This window comes from Leucoraja erinacea, chromosome 6 (genome assembly GCF_028641065.1).
Source record: "Leucoraja erinacea ecotype New England chromosome 6, Leri_hhj_1, whole genome shotgun sequence".
NCBI classification, from domain to species: Eukaryota; Metazoa; Chordata; class Chondrichthyes; order Rajiformes; family Rajidae; genus Leucoraja; species Leucoraja erinaceus.
Window position 1 is genome coordinate 53850306 of NC_073382.1, and position 16542 is coordinate 53866847.

General features: G+C 42.0%; 1 protein-coding gene across 1 annotated transcript in view; it reads right to left on the minus strand.

Annotated features, from left to right (window-relative positions):
• Window positions 1-16542, minus strand: part of LOC129698145 (cytoplasmic dynein 2 heavy chain 1) — a 395765-nt gene that overhangs the window by 8071 nt on the left and 371152 nt on the right. The window contains 2 exon segments of the mRNA XM_055637055.1: window positions 3082-3163; window positions 3316-3425. Of these exon segments, the coding sequence (XP_055493030.1) occupies window positions 3082-3163; window positions 3316-3425 (192 nt within the window).

Below are 16542 nucleotides of genomic sequence, written 5' to 3' on the forward strand. Positions count from 1 at the left end.
GAACTATACATCAGGAGGTGCAACTCCAGAGCCAACAATATCATGAGAGACCCCTTCCACCCCTGCAACGGACTGTTCCAGCTGCTACGGTCAGGCAAACATACGTTGCCATACGGTGAGAATGGAGAAGTTGAGAAGGAGTTTCTTCCCAGAGGCCATTCGGACTGTAAACGCCTATCTCACCAGGGACTAACTCTACTGAACGTTTTTCCTTCCATTATTTATTATGTAAAAGAATATGTGTGTTATGATTGTGTTTATAGTTTGTTTGGTTGTTTGGTTGTTTGTCTTTTGCACAAAAGTCCGCGAGCATTGCCACTTTCATTTCACTGCACATCACGTATGTGTATGTGACAAATAAACTTGACTTGACTTGACTTGAGAAACACCATTTTGACTATTTTTTTCAAATCCATTCAACACTATAGCTAACTGCTGAAATAGTTTACACTCAGATTCCTTGAGTCATCTCAATATTCATGTGTTGACGGTGCCTCAGGAAGGCCGTCAGCATCCACAAAGACTCCTCACACCCTTATAATAGTCTTTTCAAACTCCTACCTTCCGGCAGACGTTACAAGGCCTTCTACGCCCGCACCTCCAGACTCAGCAACAGCTGCATCCCCAGAGCTATAGCTGCTCTGAACCAGCCCTGCTGAGTGCCCCCCAACCCCATGAACTGTCTCCCTTGGATGATCACGTCGCACATCGACCTGGCACAGACCTATTTGTACTTTAGACTGCTTTATTATTTTACTGTTCTTTTTTATAAATCATATTTCTCGGGGTATCTAAAATTTATTAGTTGTTTAAGTCATGACATCGGATGGAAGCTGGATGCCAAATCTCGTTGCACCTGTGTGCAATGACAATAAAAGATATTATTATTATTATTATTATTATTATTACTATTATTATTATTATTATTATTAACTGACCAAGATTAATCTACATTTCTCAACTCACATTACATTCAAAATGATGATCTTCATTTTTATATCTCAGGTGGAAGGAAAGGATAGATTGAAAATAATTTCTGATAATCAAGATTCAATTGTTTTAGGTGTCCTATACAACGACTGGAATGAAAAGAGTTAAGGGGTTGTCCCACTGCGGCGGCCCAATTGGCGACTTTACAAGAGTTTAGGAGAGTTTGAAAAAGTGTCATGTTGAAGACCTCCTTCGACTATGTAGAAGGCCTCCTTCAGTCTCCTTCGACTATGTTGAACACTAGCTTCGACTAGCTTCGGGAAAATTGGACACCGAATAGTGGAGAATGAAGACGACCTCCTTCAATCTCCTTCAATCTCCCTTTGACTATGTTGGAGACTATCTACGACTACCTTCGACTACCTTCCATTACCTTCGACTACCCTCGATAACCTATGAATAACATGCCGACCTACTACGACCTACTTCGACTAAACCCACGAGTAAACAAAATATTGATTTTTTCCATGGCGACCTTTTTTTACTCATGGGCATTTTTCAGCATGTTGAAAAATGCGCCGTGACCTAGCTGAGGCCTCGAGTACGCGGGGGCTACTCTAGAGCATGAAGGAGAGTTACGAAGGACCTCATGTCGACCATGGTGCGAGTATGAGTCGAGGAAAAACTCTTCTAAACTCACCGCTTAGGTCGCCACAGTGGGACAGCCCCTTGACTATGCTACAATGAAACCAATTTTCTCATTAAATGCATTCACAAAACTGCTCTCAGGCAATGCAAAGTAATGTTAATACAACAGAGACAAGAACAAAAGGAACGTTGCAGATGTAATGCAGTGCAGGTGTTTAAACACTGAGAAATGAAATGGCATTCTCTGCATTTTCTCTGTCACCAGCATTTGTAATTTTTGAATCTCGTCTATCTCCAAACGATGTGGAGCACCTCACAGAACCCTTTCACTGAATCCAGTCTCTCACAAGTTAAAGGAAATGTTGGATAAATGGCTGGTTTCCATTTAAGCTTATGAGTTTTGTACCTCAGTGTTGCTAGGCAGTTGATGTACTTTGAAAAACTCTAATTAAGGTTTGCTTTCATAAAAAGCAGAGGTTAAACTAAATAATGTCCTTAATGCTAACTTTGGCCAGTTTTATATGAGACCTGTCAGACGGGAGGCCTGGTTTCCCAACGCTACCTGTTCCCCCAACGAAATATTCAACCACTCACCCATAGCCCCCACGGGAAGCCTTGTCCCCCAAAGCAACCCGTTCCCCAATGTAATATTCTACCACTGACCCATTCCCCCAACGCAACCCGTTCCCCCAATGCAATATCCCACCACTCACCCATAGCCCCCAACTGTGATGGGGTAGCTCATTTCCCCTTATTCACCCTCCCTCATTTTAAACATTAAAAAAAAATGCAATTGCACTTGCTAGGGCTGGCAGGACTCAGTGTCCTGGGATTGCAACATTGTAGTGGACAGGGCTACAATCCCAATGTGATGTCATAGCTGCCACTGCCAGTGCAGATGGAATAAAATTTTCTCAAAGATAAAAATGTGAATAACTTGTAAAATATAACATCAATCTGATACACCAAACCACAGGATAATTGTGAGTAAGGTGGTCCAACAATTGTAGCGCTATTGTGTACCGGTTTGGCATAGTTCCGGGATCACATGGGCAGACATGCACACACACGCATAGAAACAAACAAGATGAGAGTTTTAGTAATATATAGATGATGCTTAGTTTATAAATATATGATTGTCCCTTAGTTTATCTCTCAATGTAGTCATTTGTATTATTACCTCAATCAAAAAAATTGTTTATTAAAATTCAGGGAAAGAAATATCACTAAACACGTACAATAAATCAACAAGTGGTGCAAAATCTATTTTAATTGCTTGCACATTATCCTATATGTTTCCAATTAATAAGATTCAGTATGCTTCAATTCCCCAAATTAAAGAAACTGACCACATTTTTTTTACCTGAGTTGAAAATAACATTGTAAATCAATTCAATATAAATGATTATCACAATCATGAAATGTGCAAATATCATCCTTCAGAACTTTAATCGTAACTGTTAGCACCAAATGAAAGGCAACTTTTTTTTCTTGATTTCTTACCCTGACTTGAACTTTTGCCTCCTGTATCTTTCCCTTCCACGTTGCCACAAACTTCAAACTGTCTATTGAGCAACCCATAATCCTGAAACATAAATAAACTGTTAAGAAATATTTGGAACATCCTATTTAATATTTCTTAGAAATTCTCCTGGAGTAGCCCTTTTTTTCCCTCTATTGCTCCAATCTTATTCCATGAAGATAAACATTGTTGGGTTTTTAAACAAAAAGGCTTACCTTGCTGTTTCTTGACGCAAAGCATTCAGAAAGGTATCTGGATGGAACAGTTCAGATAGGTCAAGGGTATCTGACAACAATAACTGATTTTCGGCCTTCTCAACCCATTGCTGAAACAAGAAGAATATAATGTGTAAGAAGGAACTAAAGATGCTGGTTTATACCAAAGATAGACACAAAATGCTGGAGTAACTCAGCGGGTCAGGCAGCATCTCTGGAGAAAAGGAATCTGTGACATTTCGGGTCAGAACCCTTCTTCAGACTCCTACCTCTGATCCCTCCCGGGCTGAGGCCAGGCGCCAGCTCTTGGACACGTCCTCATACTTACCCTGGATCTTGACCTCACAGATGAGCAACAGGCCATTATCGCTTAAAATATCTCCAATTTGTTTGCACTCCACAGCTTCCAACCTTATCATTCCCCAGCCCCGCAAGGCCCACTTTTACCTTCTCTCCAAATCCATTTAAAAAAAAATCAGATTGAAGCAGATCAAAACTTCCCCAATTCCTTTACTCCAGAGATGCTACCTGACCCACTGAGTTTCTCCAACATTTTGTACCTATCTTCGAAAAGAATATAAGATTGATTGCAACAAACTTTAATCAAACTTTTTTTCTTATTGGAGTACTTGTCCTAATATTTATATTATTTATAATTATAAAAAATTAGGGGTCAAGACTATCTAATTTTCACATGTACCGATAATGTAACAATGATCAACCATAATCACAATGAATGGCGGTGCTGGCTCGAAGGGCCGAATGGCCTCCTCCTGCACCTATTTTCTTTGTTTCTATGAAATTCTAACTTGCAGTTAATTCAGTTCAATTAAATTAGTTATCTAAATATTTAAATAAGTAAAAATTAATTAAACTGGTGCACGTTACTATATCCTACCGGTCTCAGTTGAGAATTTGATTTTGTAATGAGAGAATATTTCAGCAAAGACTGCTTGTTTGCAATAGTTTCAACAAATTGTATATGACACAAGTACAAGGACAGACTGTGTGGCTTTTTTTTGTACATAAAACTGTACACATTAGGAACTATGAAAAAAGGTAAGTGTCATATAACTTGGCTTCTAGGGAAAAACCTAATTTAAAAGCATAAAAGAGCACAAAAGCACAATTACATCCTTACCCAATTTCCATTCAAATAGCCTTTTTATCTTCTCTGCAGCAGTGATTTGCACTCAAGCAGAATTGTGCAGGATTACAAACACAGCCAGAATGGAATGCCAGAATAGGAATAAGTCATTAGGAACAGTAGGCGATTTAACCATTCAAGCCTGTGCCAACATTTAATCAGGCCAGGGCTGATTGGTGACTTTTCCATGAGCCCAAATCCACTCCTTTCTCTAGTTAACAAAATCCATTAAACTCAGGTTCACAAACAACAAATTACCTAGCACCAATAGCTATTTGATGTAGGGATTTCCATATTTCTACCATCCTCTGCAGGTGAGAATGTTTCCAAATGACTCTTGAGGAGTAAATGAGAAGTTAACATCATTAGTATCCAGGAGATCCAGTAGGCCTTGGCAGACTAGGCATCAATGTTCAGCGAAATGGTCGCAGAGTGTATACTTGGTCTCGCTGATGTGTAGAAGACTGTAGAAGCACTGGATGCAGTAGATGAGGTTCACGTGAAGCTCTGCCTCACCTGGAAGTACTGCTTGGGTCTCTGGATGGAGTTGAGGGAGGATGTATAGGGATGTGTGTTACATATCTTGCATTTGCAAGGGAAAGTACCAACTGTGGCATTATTTTCATTGGGGGCGCTGCAGTGGCTGCGCCTGTCAGCAGCGCATTAGTCTTTTTCGATTTTTAGTATGTTTTAAAGTATGTTCTAAAATTTGTTTTAATGTTCCTTTGTGTGTCTTGTTTGGGGGGTGGTGTGGGGGGGTAAGGGGGCAACCGCTTAGGTTGCCTCCTCCATGGAGAGGTGACTTTTTCCAGGTCGCCTCCCCCGTGGTCTAACAACGAGGATAGGCGCGGCCTTTTCTGGAGACACGCCCGAGGGCTTCAGCGGCGGGCGCAGCGTGGACTCTCGGCGTGGAGCGGGCAAGCCCTCGCTGGAGCTCGCTGGAGGGGAGCGCTCCGCTTCGCTGGCCCGCGGCAGCCGGCAGCCTGAAGCCGCGGTCTGCAGAGCTCCAGATGGCGTGGCGCCCGCAGCCCGGGACCCCTCGTGGGTGACCCGGGGAAGAAGAAGCCATCACGGCCGGCCCGCGGCCAACTTCTACCACGGGTGCGGCATGGACTTATCATCACCCCTGTAGGGGAGCTTCGACTATCGGCCCTGCGGTCTGCGGTGCTTCTGGCTGCGGCGTGGCGGTATCCTTAAATCTTCGACCGCCGGCCTGCGGCCTACACCATCCTGAAGCCGCAGTCTCCGGTGGGGAAGAGCCGATCCTGGACTTACCTTGACTTTGACTTTGTCCCTTACCATCTGGACGCCCGCAGCAACGGCTGCGGAGGGTGGAGGTCCTGACCACGGGGGAAAATGGAGGAGGTCTGGCCAATTTCTGTGCCTTCCACCACAGTGATGAATGCTGTGGTGGATGTTTGTGTTACATTTTTATTGTGGTTGTGTGTTCTTTATTATTATATCGCTGCTGACAGCCCAAATTCCACCGACCCTGGTTGTGTGGCAAATAAATTCTATTCTAAATTCTATTCTAATTTCTATCTCCTTGTATTCAAGTCCAATTACTCCACAAGGCTGTTTTACTATTTTATGTACTTCTCCATGATATTTTTAATTAATCTAATTATACATGGATAGGAAAACGTTTAATACTGAATGCTAACTTGGAAATAGGGCAGGAAACATAGAAATGGGCAAATGGCCCTTCGACCACAGCTTGGATGGGGATCATCCAACTCAGTATCCCGTACCTGCCTTCTCTCCATACCCTCTGATGGCCAATCTAAGTGGGCCTCAACTGAGAGGGCCAGAGATTCAGCACTGTTTTCCATGCTGTATTAAAGGATGTCTATGACTCCAACGTTATTCACTTGTCTTCCTGCATCTAGTGTCAATAAGAATTTTGAAGTTAATACTGAGAGTATGCTAACTTTGCATCAGACGGACTTTAGTCTGGTGATACTCTAGCTCCCTCTATTGCAATATCTGTAATTTGCACGCAACTCTGGTGTGGTCTCACCAAGACCCTATACAACTGCAGTAGAACCTCCCTGCTCCTATACTCAAATCCTCTTGCTATGAAAGCCAACATGCCATTCGCTTTCATATCTTGCCAATTTGAAGGATTTCCATTTACCCCACTTCAGCTTTCCCAATGTCCATCCAATTTCTTAGACAGCCCAATAAGTTGCCTCCAATCCAATTAGGGGCAGAACGGTAGTGCAGCGGTAGAGTTATGGACTCGGTGGGGCAAAGGACCTGTTTCCATGCTGTATCTCTTAAACTAAAACTAATTACTGGTATTCACTTATGGGGATTTTATCAAATGCATTCTGGAAATTTGCTTAAATTATATTCATTAACACTCCTCTGTCACAGTCACATCCCTAAAATGTTAAATCAGATCTGTCAAGCATGTCCCGGCCTTTACAAAGCGGTTGGTGTGAAGAGCTGGAGGCGAGAAAAGCCTAGGACCATTCAGGCCAGGCGGGGAGGTGCCCTGGTAGGCCCACAAGAACCTCCAAATAAGCTCCGAACTACATAGGGGGCATTATATTTTTCTTGCACTATTATTGTTTGTTTGTTTGTTTATATATATATATATATATATCTCATCATATACTTATTAAAAGTCTGATCTTGAACGTGCGAATATGTGCATATGTGGTTGTCTTTACATCTTCGCAAAAACACTACGCAGTAACAATAACATTTTTACATATTCCGATTTACATATTTCCCCTCGAGGCCGGGATCACCTTATCTAAACATTTTATGCTTTATTTCTCGACTTATTATCGACATTACTGATTAATAGTCTAAAAAAGTCAAAAGGCTTTGAAATTAAAACCACCAACTGATGAACGTAAGAACGTAAGTCACAATGGCTCAGCTAGCAGTCATCTTCAGTGAAGATTTTGTCTTATATTTGACACGTTATTCGCGATTAAAGCTTTAAAAATGCCAACTGTCACAAGATTTTTACATCTTCTGAGTCACATTTTTCCCCTCCAGACAGAGATCACTTTCACTGAACATTTTATGCTTTATTTCTTGATTTATTACTGATTAAAGTTTAAAAAAAAACAAAATACCTTGAATTTCAAACTGACCAGCTTCAACTGATGACATCACAATGGCTCGACTAGCAGGGGGAGGGCGAGTTGCTATTGCAACATGCAGGGCAAATGCAAATGGATTTTTTTTTGAAAAGCACTGCTGAGGGAGGCAAGGGGAGTGCTGGAATCTTACGTTCGGGAACGGCTTGAGTTGGAAGATCACGTCTCCGGTGGGGGCTACGGGTAGGGAACGTGTGTGTTGGAAGAGCAGACTTCTGCACTTGGTCTAGTTTATATATATAAAATTAAGAATTCCGTTGTTTCATTTTGGGACACATGACATTAAAACACTCTTGACTGTCTATTCAGCTGCTCAAGCCCGTCCTTTAATTCTGTTAAATCATGATTTGCCTTCGCCACGCTGCTATTTATCTGACTTTTTCTACATAATCTTAAAACACTAATAAATATTTGTGAACCTCAATCAGTTTTTGATTGACATAGCATCCACAGACTTCAAAAGAAGTCATGCAGACTTCCACCACCCTTTGGTTGAAAAATTCTTACTCATTCCTAAAAAGTGTACTTTTACATTTACTGTCCAGGTTCTCGATTCCCCATCAGAGGAATTAATTTATTTTGCTGCTCAGAGTATTCTTTTATCATTTAAAGCATCTCAATTAGAACACAGCTTGGCCTTGTAAATTTTTAATGTGTACTATGAAATGGGGATTAACTAGATTTCTGTACAAACACCAAATAAAGGGTGACTTTCAATGAGACATGTTCTTTATTTTCTGTATTTTTGCAGTAGGTTTTAGTGCATGTGGATATCTAAACACTGGCCCAAGATATCCCAGATTAGGGAGTGCAAATGTTATGGCTGAATTCTATGACAAGGCAAGAGTTTTGTTAAAATAAATTCTCCTGACATTTTGTCCAACATATCTTCTGACTTTTCTTTCCACCTATGTCACGAGTATAGGTCTATGGAGCTCCAATGTTATCATGTCTTTTATATCATAAAATGACATTACTGGGACATTAAGCACTGACAGGAGACACAAATCCTAATGAGACGTTCTAAATTGCTACTTTTAGACAGTTTAGGAACTCCACAAACATTAAGCAATCAGAGAGCCAGAGACCCTTCCAAAACTATGCCTGAAGCCCAATCTATAGCATTGGGTTTAACATCCTGAGGAGATTCAACTGGAACCATTTTATCTTTAAAATGGACTATTAAATCCCTCCCATACTAGATCCTTCCCCCCCAAAAAGTGCAAAAAGAGCATATCCATCTAAATATGACTCGTTTGGGAGATGAAGAGATGTACATCAAGTTGGTGTGGCCATTTTTTTGTTTTGTTCAACAACCTGGTCCATAGTTGGATGAGTCCCATTCTATTCTGGCTGTGAAATAGGACCTGGTGGTAATTAGGGTCATTTGTGTGAAAAGGGAAAGTCCAATCCACTTCCATTGTACCAGTAATAAGCAAAGTCTATGTCCCAGACTGTGCCACTCAGAAAATATAATATTTTTACTATTTGCATTCTCAACGCCTTTCACCAATGAAGAATATAAAAATCTCACAAGACTTTCCTTGACTTTCCTTTGACTGTGGGTAAAGTCTAATGTACAAATATGTTAGACATCCTTGATGACACTCAAAGATGAGATCCATTCTCTGTTTATCGGCAGCACATCAAAGTCTAGAAGGCCAATGTTATCACACACATAAACATGTGTCTAAATCTCAGTCCATACTAAACATCGATCACCCGCTCACAACTACTCCCTACGCATTAGGGGCAATTTACAGATGCCAATTAATCTACAACCACGTACGTCCTTGGAATGATGGAGGTAACCACAGCAGCCGAAGGATACCTACAAGTCACAGGGAGAACATGCAATCTCCACACAGACAGTACCTGATGTCAGGAGTACCGCAAGTGATCCCACCATCCAAAAACCAGTCCAGGCTACAACAAAAGCGTAACGTTCAAAAAGGATGGTATGACATGACGAGCAGACGACTTCCACCACTAGCCAAGGGATAGGTGGTCCGTCTACAAACCGAAAAGGGCCACGACTGCCTCAATGTAATTTCTGGAACTGCTTCTGAACCACGTTCATATTTGGTCAATGCCGATGGCGGCACCTACAGACATAATAGACAGCACATCCTGCCTGTGAATGAACCAGCACCACCTCCGTATTATCCTGACCGCACAGGTATACTTCCATCCCCATCCAGCAGCATCGGCCCGACCATACCACCACTACCATCCGCTCCTGATCCAGTCATTTCACCCATGGCCACGCCGCTTCGACCCCTGCCAAGGTCTCCAGTTTCATCGCCGGGAATGTTGTTTCAATCTCCTGCACCTGTTCTACCACCAATCGCATCTCCGGTGACGGGAGAAAATGCAGGACTGTACCGTACGCATGCAGGTCGCATCTGCAAGCCCACCCTAAAGTACCCGGGTTACGTTTGAAATTCCCTCCAACTTACTTACACATACTATATGTACTTTATGTAATCAGTAGTACCTACATTTTGTATGTGATTATCATATCTATTTTATTAGAAGTTCATTCTTTAAGAGGAAGGATGTAGATTAGTATGTCTTTACTATATATATATATATATATACCACACATAGTATGCATGCTACACATTCCTTATGTAGTCTAGTCCATATCTTTATCCCTACACTGGGCACACCAATCCTGTAGCCAGTGCGTCACACTCTCTCTTTAGATTTGATGCAGACCATGGTGATGAAAGCATGTTGCGTTCCCTCCGCTTGTACTGCAATAAAGACTATGAGTTATAACATCTATGTGTGGGTCTGATCATTCAACAGTGGTGGGGGGATGAAGACCTGGTGGTGAGAAAAGACCAATCAATGCCAGCCACAAATGACCTCAGGCAGGGTGATGCCTGGTAGGTCTATTGTTGGCGAGGGAAAGTGTGATCTCAAGAGAGATACAACGCGGAGAAATGTGGAGCTGCTAAGACGACTAGGGTGCAGGAAGGGGGAGGGGGAGGAAAAGGGAGAGGAGTGTAAGTAGGTTATTATAATTAAGGAATTCAATGTTCATAGTGCTGGGTTGTAAGCGACCTGAGCGAAATATGAGGTGCTGTTCCTCCAATATGTGTGTGGCCTCACTCTGGAAATGGAGGAGGCCCAGAACCCATCCTTTTTCACCAGAGATGCTGCCCACTGCGTTACTCCAGCACTTTGTGTCTATCTTTTTCATTTTTGATTTCCTTAATAAAACAGCAAGATCGCATTTTATATGTAACTTATAATTGAACATATCAATTTAAACCCTGTAACTACCACAGAATATTGCCGCAATCATGATCCTTTTTCCTCAAAGAACACATTAATTACTATTAGTACATCCTTGCACTTAGAGCTCCCTCAGATGGCTTAGATGTGAAATGCAATAAGTTGTGCAATACCGAGCGATATGGACAAAAAGTCCATCAATCTAAAACGTTTCTCCAAAGGTGCTGCCCGACCTACCAAGTATTTCCAGCAATTTTGTTTTTTGTTTGTGAAGTAATCTGATCTCAATAAAAGTCAAAAATAGATAAGCTCCAAACAAGCTCAGTACTCGTAGAGGGGTGGGAGATTGCAACCTTCACGTGGTCCACCCTGTTTCAACTTATGCAATTAACCTGATGTGCACAAACAAATAGATTAAAAAAAAAAGAAGTTGACCTACAACTTTAGGCTGTGCACGCCATAGGCAAGAAGAAGTACTCGTAGAGAACGAGAATACACATAGCTACGTTTTCCAGTCACTGATCATTTTTTCAGAATCCATACTATGAATCAGCCTTTGTAGATGTTTGATGAGGTTTGGCTTAAATAATGCTTTGTGTGGTTAAACGGCCTTTAAATCTTCGGGTTGCAATACAATCTTCGCACCATTCAGCTGCTTTGTAATGGTATGTATTGTCGTATATGAATATATTGTTGATATTACCATGAATCCTGTTTAATCTGTGAGATTCATTCCAACAAGGAATTTAATTGCACTCTGGTGTATATGGCCATAAACTAATCGATATAATAAATGTATCCCACTCAACATCTTTGAGCAGCTCATAATTATAGCTTGTTTGCCGGTGATGTTTATACGTTCCAGTAACCCAACGAATGGCACCAGCTGGAGCAAATGCTACTGGAACTTCCAGGTTCAGGAATAACCTCGTAGCAACAACCATCTTGAACTTGGCTATTGAACACTACAAATATCAATTAATCTTTGAACTCCGAACTGTCTTGGGTGCACTTGGGACTTTGAACTTTTGCTTTGTTTGCATTATATTGGGATATTTTATTTATTGAACCTAGTTTTTAAATTGTTATTATATTATCTAGTGTGTACTGCCGTAGTCTCTGAGTAAGAAGATGAGGGCTTACACAGGCTGCAATCGCCAATCATCGAGGAATAACACATCCCACTGCTAAAGAATAAAGTCAAGAATGTTTTATTGTCATATGTCCAAAACAGAACAATGAAATTCTTACTTGCAGCAGTACAACAGAATATGTAAAAAAGTATGCTGTCAACAATATAACAAAAAAAGTGTATATATATACATATACACACACGTGCACACATACATTCACACACTCATTCATCACATATATATAAATACTAGACCAAGTGGGACCCGTTGGGTTCCTGTCACACGGGAGGCCTGGTCCCCCAACGCAATATTCCACCACTCACCCATAGCCCCCAACTGCGCTGATGTGGCAATAACTTGTAAAAAATAAGATCAATATGAACGCATCTCACTCTCCTTCTTCAGTCCCCTATTCACCTCCATTATCCTCCATCTCCCCACCCTCCACCAACCCTCCTCTGCTTCCTCCCCTCAACCCCTCCCTCTCCTCCTCTCTCTTCCCCCCCTCCATTACCTAGTCATCCGTCTTCCTACCCTATCCTCCTCCATTCACCCTCATCCCCAAGCACCCTCCCCCACGTCTTAACCCTCCTTCTTTCCCCTCTCCTCCTCCCCTCCCCACTCCCTCCCTCACCTCTACCTCCCTCTCCTTTCCCCTACCCTCAGTCACTCCCTCCCTCCATAACCCCTCTCCCTCCCTGCTCCCCCACTCGTCACCTGGTTTTAAAAACTGAGTTTTTGTAAATGAGATCCCATTGTGATGTCATTGTGGGTGAAACACTGCTTGGGGGCAGACAATACGTAAATGAGATCCCATTGTGATGTCATTGTGGGGTGGATCACTGCTGACAGGCAGTTTATGTAAATTAGATTCCATTGTAATGTCACTGTGGAGTGGAACATTGCTGATCCCAGAGTACTTAAGGAAGTAGCTCCAGAAATAGTGGATGCATTAGTAATAATCTTTCAAAACTCTTTAGATTCTGGAGTAGTTCCTGAAGATTGGCGGGTAGCAAACGTAACCCCACTTTTTAAGAAGGGAGGGAGAGAGAAAATGGGGAATTACAGACCAGTTAGTCTAACATCGGTAGTGGGGAAACTGCTAGAGTCAGTTATTAAAGATGGGATAGCAGCACATTTGGAAAGTGGTGAAATCATTGGACAAAGTCAGCATGGATTTACGAAAGGTAAATCATGTCTGACGAATCTTATAGAATTTTTCGAGGATGTAACTAGTAGCGTGGATAGGGGAGAACCAGTGGATGTGGTGTATCTGGACTTCCAGAAGGCTTTCGACAAGGTCCCACATAAGAGATCAGTATACAAACTTAAAGCACACGGCATTGGGGGTTCAGTATTGATGTGGATAGAGAACTGGTTGGCAAACAGGAAGCAAAGAGTAGGAGTAAACGGGTCCTTTTCACAATGGCAGGCAGTGACTAGTGGGGTACCGCAAAGCTCAGTGCTGGGACCCCAGCTATTTACAATATATATTAATGATCTGGATGAGGGAATTGAAGGCAATATCTCCAAGTTTGCGGATGACACTAAGCTGGGGGGCAGTGTTAGCTGTGAGGAGGATGCTAGGAGACTGCTAAGGTGACTTGGATATGCTGGGTGAGTGGGCAAATGTTTGGCAGATGCAGTATAATGTGGATAAATGTGAGGTTATCCATTTTGGTGGCAAAAACGGGAAAGCAGACGATTATCTAAATGGTGGCTGATTGGGAAAGGGGGAGATGCAGCAAGACCTGGGTGTCATGGTACACCAGTCATTGAAGGTAGGCATGCAGGTGCAGCAGGCAGTAAAGAAAGCAAATGGTATGTTAGCTTTCATTGCAAAAGGATTGAGTATAGGAGCAGGGAGGTTCTACTGCAGTTGTTCAGGGTCTTGGAGAGACCACACCTGGAGTATTGCGTACAGTTTTGGTCTCCAAATCTGAGGAAGGACATTATTGCCATAGAGGGAGTGCAGAGAATGTTCACCAGACTGATTCCTGGGATGTCAGGACTGTCTTATGAAGAAAGACTGGATAGACTTGGTTTATACTCTCTTGAATTTAGGAGATTGAGAGGGGATCTTATAGAAACTTACAACATTCTTAAGGGGTTGGACAGGCTAGATGCAGGAAGATTGTTCCCGATGTTAGGGAAGTCCAGGACAAGGGGTCACAGCTTAAGGATAAGGGGGAAATCCTTTAAAACCGAGATGAGAAGAACTTTTTTCACACAGAGAGTGGTGAATCTCTGGAACTCTCTGCCACAGAGGGTAGTTGAGGCCAGTTCATTGGCTATATTTAAGAGGGAGTTAGATGTGGCCCTTGTGGCTAAGGGGATCAGGGGGTATGGAGAGAAGGCAGGTACGGGATACTGAGTTGGATGATCAGCCATGATCATATTGAATGGCGGTGCAGGCTCGAAGGGCCGAATGGCCTACTCATGCACCTAATTTCTATGTTTCTATGTTTCTATGATGTGCAGGGCAAGTTTATTAAAGTATTTTTTTTTTAAGATTTAAACGTCAATAACATAAAATATACCATCAATCTGAACGAAACTTGTTTAATTTAGATCACAGGACAATGGTGAGTAAGGTGGTGCAAAAAATTGGTAGTGCTATCGTGTACTGGTGTTTACACAAATATAGGTACGTACAAACTGGCAAACAACAAGATGAGGGTTTTGATAATATACTAGACCAAGTGGGACCCATCGGATCCCTGTCAAACGGGAGGCCTGGTCCCCCAATGCAATATTCAACCATTGGCCCATAGTCCCCAACTGCGCTAACGTGACAATAACTTGTAAAATATATGATGAATGTGAACGCATCTCACTCTCCCTCTTCAGTCCCCTATTCCTCTCAATTATATTCTCTCTCTTCCCACCCTCCTCTGCTTCTTCCTCTCACCCCCTCCCTCCCCTACTCTTTCTTCCCCATCCCCTTTTCTATTACCTCAGCATCCCTCTTCCTACCCCTATCCTCCTCCATTGCCCCTCATTCCCCAACACTCCCGCTCCCTCCTCTTCACCCTCCTACTTTCCCCCTCTCCTCCTCCCCTCCCTCCCTCTCCTTTCCCCTACCCCCAGTGACTCCTTCCCTCCCTGCACCCCACTCGTCACCTGTTTTTTGTATATGAGACCCCATTGTGATGTCATTGTGGGGTGGAGTACTGTTTTGTATGTAAATGAGATCCCATTGTGATGTCATTGTGGGGTGGAACACTACTGAGGGGAAGACAATATGTAAACAAGATCCCATTGTGATGTCATTGTGGAATGTAACTGGTGGCGGGCAGGGCAAGTTTTTTAAAGTGTTTTGTTTTAGTTTTAAATGTCAATAACGTAAAATTTACCATCAATCTGAACAAAACTTGTTTAATTGAGATCACAGGACAATGGTGAGTAAGGTGGTGCAAACATTGTAGTGCTATCATGTACCGGTTTTGCGCATATATAGGTACAGACAAATATAGAAATGTAGAAACAAGATGGGTTTTAGAGATAGATAGATAGATAGATAGATAGATAGATAGATAGATAGATAGATAGATAGATAGATAGATAGATAGATAGATAGATAGATGGATAGATAGATAGATACAAACAAAAACTACGTAGACAGAAAAAACCCCAATAATAGTGCAAATAGACAAAACACACTCCTCCAAGTTTATGTAGGACAGAGCTTATTTGTAGTTTGTAGTGTTTAATAGCCTGATGGCTGAAGGGAAGAAGCTGTTCCTGAACCTGGACGTGATCGTTTTCTATATCTGCATATTCAGGAGCCTGAATATCTAGAATCAGGATCTTAAGTCATCTGGAGATCGACCAATGGCTTCAATGAGATCCCATGGGATTGATGCCGCACTGCCAAACCACTCAAGATAGTATAATCATGTGCAGTTATTTAGCTTCCGCTTAATTAATTCAATTCTGTATTCGCCAGTTCTCCATTGAAAAAACTCTGTTCTACTCTCTGAAAATTGTTAATCCTTTATCGACTTTATGGGAATAACAAATGGCTGAATGGAAATCAAGGAATATGAGGAGGAAGCAGGAACGGGGTAAGGATTTTGGATGATCAGCCATGATCATATTGAATGGCGGTGCTGGCTCTAAGGGCTGAATGGCCTACTCCTGTACCTATTTTCTATGTTTCTATGAATTACCCAATAAAGAATTTTACCAAGCTTAACAGACAGTTTTATTCCTTTTTGAAGATCTCACACAATAAAATTACATAGCTGGTAGTTAGACATCGAGAAGCAGCACAGTGCCTAACCTTTTTCTCTGTATATTGAAAACATAATTGGTCCTTCGCCTTATGACGGCACAACAAAAATTATTAATATGGAGAATAGCATTAGAAATATGTGCTATTTTTGCTTCAATATGCTTCATCATGCTTCACTATTACATAACCACTCCAGGAGCTGACTTTTAGTTATACAGGCAACCACCACCCAAAACCCTACCCTCCCCTCACGTGACGGGGCCATTGCAATTACAGAAAAAAGCCTGCATCTCTATTTTCGAATACTTAAAGCCACGTCATCTCCACATGGGTCAGGAAACACGA